The 9,680-nt window shown below is 29.5% G+C and overlaps 2 protein-coding genes and 1 long non-coding RNA gene across 3 annotated transcripts in view; 1 reads left to right on the top strand and 2 right to left on the bottom strand.

Moving 5' to 3' along the window:
• Positions 1-2,395, bottom strand: part of LOC102675748 (paramyosin, short form-like) — a 3,683-nt gene extending 1,288 nt beyond the window's left edge. Inside the window, exon 1 of the mRNA XM_006624718.2 lies at positions 2,066-2,395. Coding sequence (XP_006624781.1) covers positions 2,066-2,377 — 312 coding nt within the window. The 5' untranslated portion in view covers positions 2,378-2,395. The remainder of the gene's footprint in view (positions 1-2,065) is intronic.
• The window catches only part of LOC102676076 (paramyosin, long form-like), a 23,266-nt gene that overhangs the window by 6,187 nt on the left and 7,399 nt on the right, over positions 1-9,680 (bottom strand). The window contains exons 5-11 of the mRNA XM_006624719.2: positions 7,158-7,395; positions 6,672-6,791; positions 6,451-6,600; positions 6,076-6,222; positions 5,572-5,788; positions 5,281-5,408; positions 4,834-4,946 (exon numbers count right to left, since the gene is read on the bottom strand). Coding sequence (XP_006624782.1) covers positions 4,834-4,946; positions 5,281-5,408; positions 5,572-5,788; positions 6,076-6,222; positions 6,451-6,600; positions 6,672-6,791; positions 7,158-7,395 — 1,113 coding nt within the window. The remainder of the gene's footprint in view (positions 1-4,833; positions 4,947-5,280; positions 5,409-5,571; positions 5,789-6,075; positions 6,223-6,450; positions 6,601-6,671; positions 6,792-7,157; positions 7,396-9,680) is intronic.
• Positions 7-9,680, top strand: part of LOC116186662 — a 21,433-nt gene continuing 11,759 nt past the window's right edge. The window contains exons 1-2 of the long non-coding RNA XR_004151678.1: positions 7-355; positions 4,144-4,151. This is a non-coding gene — a long non-coding RNA (uncharacterized LOC116186662). The remainder of the gene's footprint in view (positions 356-4,143; positions 4,152-9,680) is intronic.

The following is a 9,680-nucleotide window of genomic DNA, read 5'->3' as shown; positions in this document are numbered from 1 at the left end:
TGTCTCTGTTACTTCCATTCTAGCCGAGGAGGAACGATTCGAGGGGACCGGGGGAGGGAGGGGGTGCCAAATGATCGCTTCCGGGGGATATTTTTGTTTCCTTCCGCGCCGATTTTGAATCTATCGGAGTCAGGCTGTTGGGCGATATTAATAACAATGAGATTTAGGAATTCCCGCTTTCTAAAACGCAACCGATTTCATTTTACGCCGGAGACTCACTGCCAATGGCTGCGGTGTGGCCGTGTTAAATTAAGATTCGGTGACAGTGGGGCGATTATCGAGCATCACGGGTTATTGGAGCGGAATATAGAACGCGTATTGTCTTGGAAAGTTTGATCGGCTCTGATCGATTCAGGTTTTGAAATAATTCTATGCTTCGAGAAATATTTCCGATTGGTATTTTTTAATATGGGAAAAATTTTATCTTTCTGCCTATTTTTCAAAATTTTAGATCGTTTTGAATCCATTTTGAGATCAAGAGATCGTATTTTGATGTTTAGTAAAAGTAAAATAGATATTGTTTGAATATAAATATAAGTAACTTATTTTTGGATATTAACAATAAGAATTTAAAATAGCAACGAGGAAGCTTTGTTTCGACATGTATAGAATATAGTAAATTATATTCCTTAGAGTTTTATCTATTTTTAATAATATTATTATTTTTAAGCTGGAAAATAGGTATATTGTTGAAGAAATCGATTATAAAAAAAGAATTTTAATATTAACTTGCGTGTTTAGAATTAATGGCAGAAAAACAATAATTTTATTTATTTCACAAGATAGTGCCAATTGTCAACTTGATTATATATAATTTTGAAAATATGTATATCATTATCATTACAACATATTGTAATAATAATGTATTATTACGATATATCTTCATTCTTATTTTAATATTTCGAAGATATATTGAGGAAATTGAATTCTATCTACAAATATTTATATTGCAAAATATCCATAAAATTTATAATTGTCAAATATAATTTTTATATTCATCAAATGAATTTCAATACATATTTTTTTTAAATTATCTCATTATGCTTATATTCCCTTTTATAAAATTAAATTATTTTATTAATAATATATAATTTTTTAATTAGATAATTTTTTATTAGATGAAAAACAGATTGTAATTAATCAGAATATTTCTCTATATTATATATAAAAAAAGTAGCATCATTTATGAAACGATTAATATTTTATATCAAAGACATAAAAGTACAAATTATATATATTTTTTTAAGTAAAGATATTAGGCGAAAATTGATTTTTTATTTTTAACTTCAGATTCGATAAATGAAACAATAAAATAACTTTATAAATTTAAATTCTGAAATAAATATTGCTTAACATTTCAAAAATATTAATTTTTTAACCGTTGGATGTTAAAAAGGATGTTAATAAATTTCATAATAAAATAAAATTAATTTAAATTATAAATTTACAACACTTATCGATATTTCAATATCCGAAAGTAAATGAACTTTCATTGCCATTTATTTTTTTTTTAAATCCTTTGGCATTATCTAACATCTTTTTAAAAAATATCAAGAAAACAAAAATTTTCGATCTTTAAATTTCATTTTATCAATTCCAAAGTTCCATTTAATAAGAAATTTATTATATATAAATTAATTAGAAATTTTATGGATATTTTGCAATATAAATATTTGTAGATATAATTCAATTTCCTTCATCTTCAATACGTCAAAATAATAGATGATGTATCATAATAATATTATTTATTATTGCAATATGTTATAATGATAAACATCTTGAGATATATTTTAAAATTATGTATAATCAAGCTAAGACCGATTCTCAGAGCGACCATGACTTTCCTCTCGAATTCGTTCCTACATTCGACCGACAAAGATCCGTCCAAAAGTCGACAACAGCCTCGCGAGGCATCCGTTTTCGTACAAAGAGCGTTCATATTGGAACAGCTCCTTCCGTGGCGCCAAATTTAGCGGAGGAAAAGGTCAAGCAGTCGTGGAGGCGTCTAACCGCTTTTCCACGCTCGACTCTGCTCCGACTTTCGCTCTCCTATCTCGATTCGTACCTTGAAATGGGTTAGATGATCCCTGGCCTCGTCCTCCGCGTCGATTGCCCGCTTGATCAATTCGTGTCTCGAATACGGTTCCACGGGTTTATCCTCCCATAAAAGCCTTCCATCCGACCATGGTAATTCCGGTGGTTCCGATCTTCTACGATATCTTGGTAACGACGAGGGTCGACCTTCACGATCGATGTGATCCAGCATCGGTTGATAGTAATTGATCCCATAACCGTAGTTCTTATCGTAGATATAGGTGGGCCAATGCTTCCATTTTGTCTCCAAGGGAACGTGCAACGGGGGCATGTAACTTGCCATTTTTCCTTCTTATTTTTCTAGAGTTTTTTTTTTATTTTTCTTTAGTTTTTAGATTCCTCGGTTTTTTTTTTTATTATTTTCTTTAGATAGATTTCTTTGCGAGAATTCTTGGTTGGCAGAGATGTATTGTTCTCTGCACTGAAATTTTTTGAGGAGTGAAATAGTTTTTCATATAATAATGTATTTCGATTTTTCTTTTTCTCAATCCTGTCTTATTATGCTTTATGATAATAGAAATATGGATCTTCTTTAGGAAATATTGACCACCGATAAATTCCTTCTAAACTTCTTCGAAATGTTTACTTTGAGGGATATAAATTTTTTGTGTGGGTATTGTTAATGTTTCATCCAACATCTACCTTGAATAAAAAGGATTGCATGTTGTACTTCGTGCTAAGGGTGTTAGATATAGGATTTCGTCATTGGGAAATTCGCAGATATTTTACTCACGTGTCTTTCATAGTCGTACAATCGGAGATGACACTTGCAACGAAACGGTTAAGAAAAATTGGGCCGGTTAAACGCGATGCTATCTTTTGTAGCTTTTTCTTACGATTGCTACATTGGGAACGGCCAATCAGCACCTCTCGGTTAATAATTAGATCGTGACTGATCGGTGTTGAACGACGTTTATTAATAGTCGGATTGCGCACTGTTTGTGCATCGTCGATATTCAGCTCAATTATTGACCCAAAACGTGACGACATTATTCAAGATTTCGTTTCATATTTCGTTGAATGTTGGTTTTCTTATGAAAGGAATATGGTATTCTTTTCAATTAAAAGTTCGAGCATCGTATGTAATAATAATGATATTATTTCTTTGAAAATATAAATATTTTTGCTATTTGTATTTATTTAATAATATAGATAGATAATATAGATAAATGTTTATTATGAATCATTATTTTATAATTAAAAGTTCTGTCAGTAATCTTTTTAATCAATTGAAATTTTCACAAATAATTTTTTTAATTTTAGAATAGTTAGATGATGAAATTTATCTAATTCATATTTATTGTATTTTTTGCAAATTATTTTACATATAAAAGTAAAAAAATATGTTTAGTTTTAATCGTTTTTTTGTTTTACTTCTCATAGTATTTTTGATTGAAATAGATTGTTATTTTTAATGAAGGATTTCGTATTTTCATATTTTCAAATATAATTATACAGTCATTTTTTTTATAAATATTTTTGTTTTTCAGTAAGAAAAATATTATTTCTTTGTAGCACGTGAGCTTCATTCATAGTAAAGAGTAAGAATATATCGATCATTTGATATCTAATATAAGTCTCAAAGAGATTTAAGCCAAGAAAAATAGTATTCGCGTTCGGTCACGCGTGTAATCCGTGATTTTTTTATTTACACTTCCGATATAAATGAATATATAGATCACAGGACATTCCCTTGAACGTTCGACGATGAGACACTGAGATACTTTGGGTGATTAATCGATATGACCAATCAATGATAAAATTAGCCATTTTTATTAATAGCTAGACGTCATCACGCGATGATCGCACCGGAAATAAAATTGATTTCATCAGTAATAAATTTTAAAAATTCGTACTCTCTTTTATAGATTTTTTCTTTGCAATTGCAATAGTTTTAAATGTGGAATATTGAATTATAAATTTTTTATAACGCTTACGTAATTTCAATATATCAATATATTTCAATATGTATCAAGGGATCATTGTATGTAAATCTATAAATCGTAATTTTTAGAATAAAATAAATAATAGGATGTTTATAATTTATAGGAAATTTAGTTTATAGTTATAGTTAGTATAGTTTATAGTTATAGTTATATTATAGGAAATGTAGTTTATAATATTTTATATTATTTTTTATATATTCTGGATTTTTTCATAGAGTTCATTAATTTCAATTTTGTGATATTAAATTTTTATGTTAGCATTTAACAATCGACGTAAAACTGCAAATAGAAATACTTTGTCAAAAGAGTTTGATTTATGTGACTTGAGAGAATATTCGATTTCATCGAGTAGAAATAGCTTTGTACAAATAGCCATATTCGTTGAATAGAAATAGCCACATTCTAGATGTCTGTTCATTTAAGTTTTGGCTTCACCTAAGCCAAATGTTTCTCGGAAAAAGCAATAGAAAAGAAAAGGGGTATCGTCCATTAATCGGTCAATATAAATATGCGAGAGAAAAATAAACTTTGTAATAATTGATTAATTACAGATATTTTTATAAATCTCGATTAAATTTAGAATAAATGAATATTATAATTATAACAATCGTTAAAAATCATTATATTATTAAACGTATCACCTGGAAACTATTTTCACCGTAAATCATGCTTCATAATAATACAGAATTAGGTTTTAATATTAGGAAATTAGAAGTTATTACATTGCAAATTACTATAATATTAATTAAATAAAATAAGAGTAAGCATATCGCAAACAATTCAATGTACTTACCGAATGATTTCGATTTCTTCATCTTTCTCAGTCAGACGACGTTCATAATCGTGACGAAGTTGAGTCAATTCGGCAGACAATCTCTGCGAGCGTTGTTCTTCAATTTTACGTCCCTGTAATCGATTTAATTTATTTTATAAACAATTTTATATTATATTTTATACAGTTCTTGGAAATAATTAATTTGAAAAGATCTTTATATTCGTATGACAGGTTTGAACATATTTAAAATAAATTTAGAGATTTTAGGAGCAGTATATACTTTGAGAAAGAAATTTGGAAATTTACTTCCTTCTTATTCGATTACGAAATTATTTTTAATAATTATAAGATTAAATTCACGTGATACAAATTTTATACACAAATTCAATAAATTCAAGATAGAAATATATAGAATTGAGGATTAGGAATATAAAAATATCAAGATAAAGATATAGTTTCACTTACTGCTTCGGCTTCTTTATAGGCAGCAGCAAGTTCTTCGCGTTCGTTCTCCAATCGGCGGAGTTCAAGTTCCAATTCGTGCAGTCTGCGATTCATATCAGATAGTTGATTTTTAGCATCGTTCAAGTCATCTGGAAAAATCATACAACAATCATTATAAAATATATTTCTATAATCTCGTTCATAATATTTTATTCAATTTGGAAAAACAAATAACGAGTTAACGATTAGTAAGGATTTATGTATTTATATAAAAATAATCGATTATTTATAATTACGTATAAAATCGCTTACCTCCCAATTTCTTATTTTCACGAGCCAGTTGATCTTTCAACTCGCGAGTTTTGTCGAGTTCAGCGTTGCAACGCTGAAGTTCCTGTTGTTTGTTGCGGAGATCACGTTGGCTTTGTTCATACATTGCCATGCTTTCATCCAAACGAGCCTTGAGTTCGACATTGATCTTCTCTAATTGTTCCACGCGTTTCTGCAGTTCGCGAGCTGTTCCATTTGCCTTAAGAATTAAACGTGAAAATTAAAGATTAAAATTGGAATATATCATGGCTCATACATTGCATATTACAAACTTTGAACTCTTACCAGGTCGATTACATTCCACAATTGCCAAATAGATAAGAAAATTGTTAATCAAAGTTTATTTCAAAAAAAGTTTCGCATAACCTGGTATATTTATCTCAAGTTTACTGTTTTCTTCAAAAATTAATATTTTTGACAGTGTTCGTTAAACAATTTCATAAGAAATTATTAGGCAGTAATTATAATCGTAGCATGAAATTATACCTTTTCCAAATCGATGATCAACACTTCTACTTCAGATTGGAGACGAGATTTTTGCTTCTCGAGATTGTTGATCTTCACGAGTAGAGTTTCAATCTGCTCTTCCTGTTCTTGAATGCGAGCACTGTACTTGCGACGCAACTCCTCTACCTGTAGAATTCAATCCACGTTTCAAAACTTAATCAAAGTTTCATATTGTCGTGTTTATATTATTAATTTCGATGTATGCTTGATAAACAGGGTGTATTCTTTATTGCTTATTATAAATAATTAAATTTTATTTTGATAAATATAGTAATCGAATATATAGTAATAACTGGTTAGTTTAGTTCATAGTTTCATAGTTTTATAGATTTAATATTTTCTTTTTTCAATTACCTCTTCGGCACGAGCATTAGCTTCGGTTTCATATTTAGATCTCCAAACTTGCACTTCACCATTGGCTTTGACCAATTGACGTTCAATGTCCAAACGTGCCTCAGATTCTTCTTCCAATTGAATACGAACAGATTCCAATTCCGATTCAACCTGTTGACAATCGTTTAAATTATTGCGTGCATTGTTTTTACAATAATACGTGGAATCAAAAGAATATATACTTGATGTAAAGAGGCCTCGACCAATGAACGACGACGTTCCTCATCTTCGAGACGACGACGAGCATCGTCGAGTTGACCTGCGATCTGAGTTTTCAGGTAGACAGCGTTCTCGATGTTAACCTACAAAATTTATGATGGAATAAATTGTCAGAGAAAAATTATATAAAGATATATAGAGATTAGATGGGTTAATTATATATAGATATTAGATTTTAGATGGATGGATTATTTCATTTGTGGATCTTATTGTTTTTTAAATTCTCTGATTCCTTAATTTTTCTTGAAATTAACGTATATATCATCAGAGAGTATTTATCTATTGTGTTTCTAATCATATATCTAAATATTATCGGTTTTTAGATTGTTTTGTTATTATTGATTGAAATTATGTTACGATTTTAATTATCTTTCAAAATATTATCTCTTTATCAATACGAAAAATGATGTATTTATGTCTTGTATGAAAAAGTTAGGAAAAATATTTACTTTCAAATCTTGCACTTCTTTCGTCAATTCAATATTTTCCTGTGAGATCCTGGTTTTAACATTGGTGATGTCGATGATGGTACGGTTTAATTCTTCAATTTTCACGTTAAGTTCAGCTACATGTACTTCGAGCTTTTCTACAGTCTTTATCGACAACAGCTTTTCTTTGGTGACATTGTCAAGCTGAGCAAGGAGTTCATATACCTCTTGTTGGAACTTTGATTTTTCCTTATCAGCCCTGTAAATATTGTAAATTAAAAGAAGTTTTTAGAACTCTTAGAACAATTTTTAATCATATTTACAATATTTTAAATGTTTTATTAATAGTTTGTCGTTGTTCATTGTTTGTACTTTTAAGTATAAATAGAAATTTATAAAAATAGGATAGAATTTGTAAATAAAAAGTTTATGAGGGAATTTCTGAATTAATTAAAATGAATGAGGCATTAATAATATCAATATCAATTAGATAGGAGCAAAATTTTCTTCTTCATTTATATCATTATAATATAAACTATTATATTGATTATTAAAAATTAACTTTTGTCTCTAAAGGGAATAGTTCTGCTCTTCTATCTCTATTCCTTTTTCCTCATCTTAACAAATAATTTATCTGAAACTACGAGGAATTTAATAAAATTCTGCATCAATCATTATAAATCTTATAACAGTGCCAACAGAAACAGCAATTGGAACTTCCCTCTAAACAATGTCTAAAAACAACATCTTATAAAACATAGAACTGTGATGCAAATGTTTTATGCATTTGTCTAAATCATCAATCATTAACCTTTTATTATCTTTAGGATATTTATTCTTCTATATTAAAATTCTGCCATTAATTAAATTTTTCTCAATTTAAGATAAAAATACACATTACATATATTTTTGAAATATTCTTATATCCCTAAAAAAATAATAAACGGTCAAAGATAACATAATAATAAAATTAATTCTTTAAAGAGTTAAAAAATCTCGTCTATTATTTATTTCTATACAACTCATATTTAAAATTCTGTCATAATATTCGTTATCTAAAATAAAAATTACACAGAAGAATTAAATCGATAACTCAGAAATAGTACGCGAAATAACACGATTCAAGCCTTAAAAAGTAAGAAAAAAAAAATCTGTTGGAGATAGAGATATAATGTAAAAGATACAGGGTGGATCGAATCGCGGCGATATCGGTGGTCCACCTACACGAAACGCAGAGAGAGGGTGTAAGGTGTCGGCCGATTCCGAGGATAGTGGGGATCCGGGCCGGTCGCCTGTACTAATATGGCGTGGCAACGCAGGGTTGTGGATTGCCGCGCGACTCGCGCGGTTAAAAATAGTCATAAGCCGAGTAGCGGCTGTGCGAGAGCAAAGCGTCTCGCGGGAGGAGTAAGTAGGGGAATAAAAACGTGAGAAAGAGAGATAGAGCGAGGGAGGAACCGGGATAGAGGGGAAGAAAATCGTAAATGGCAAAGTTGCGAAAATCGAAGGAAACGATGGAGGAATTACGGAGAACGCGAATAATGGACAATGATATTAGGATATTTAGTGTTTGTTAATTATATTCGTAGGGAATTAAGAGGCAAATGTGTATTTAGAACGTAAATAAGGAGGGAGGATAAGTAATTCATTGTTTTATATATAATTCATTGTTTATTATATTTGTGAGAGTTGTATTTATCAAATATCGAGATGCAAAATTGTATAGGATAGAATTAGGGAGATGAACATTGATATTCATATTATATCTATAAGGATGCGGAAATGTATAAAATTTATACGAAAAATATTGAATACGTGGGGTAGGATGAAAATAGATAAGGGAAGTATGGATGTTGACAACGAATTATAGGAAATATAAAGAAAAAGAAATGTATAGAAATTAGAATATCATAAATTAAATAAATTTTCATTTAAATTTCATTTCTTTAGCTATAAATTTGCACAAGTATCCACAATTTTCGAGTAAAAGTATCCAAGTAAATAACGAAAAGAAAACAAAAAAGAAAAGAATTAAAAGAAAAAAGAGGAGAAAGGTTCAGGAATGAAGGAAGAAAGTGGGAAGGCGGGGAATTTGTAAGGAAATGAGGTTATGGGTTGAAAGTGAAAGTAGTGGGGAGGGTGTATAAATACAACGAGAGAAAAAAGAAACGTAAGAGAAGATCGCGATCGAGGTAATAAAAGTAGCGAGGATAGAGAATTTATAGAATACGTAAATTGGGATCGAGAAAATGTTTATCGAGGTAGATACAGAAAGAATGCGAGTGGGAAAAAAAGTATGAAATTAAAGGTGAAACGAGAGAGTAATAAGAAAATAATGGAAAATCGTGCAATAAAAAGATAAAAAGAAACGAAAACAGCTTGAATAAATAGGGCATGGCTATTTTAAAAGGCATTTTAAACGCTTTTCTCGTACCAACAGGTGGAAGTTTCTTCCAACACTATGCAAATACGCTAAATACTTCACTTGTTTCTTTGTTATTTTTCTTTTTTTTTCTTTCCTTTCTTCGATGTAATTAAATTAAA

Source organism: Apis dorsata, unplaced genomic scaffold (assembly GCF_000469605.1).
Source record: "Apis dorsata unplaced genomic scaffold, Apis dorsata 1.3 scaffold_1104, whole genome shotgun sequence".
Classification (NCBI taxonomy): Eukaryota; Metazoa; Arthropoda; class Insecta; order Hymenoptera; family Apidae; genus Apis; species Apis dorsata.
Note: the sequence above shows the minus strand (reverse complement) of the source record. Positions and strands in the feature narration are given on the sequence as shown.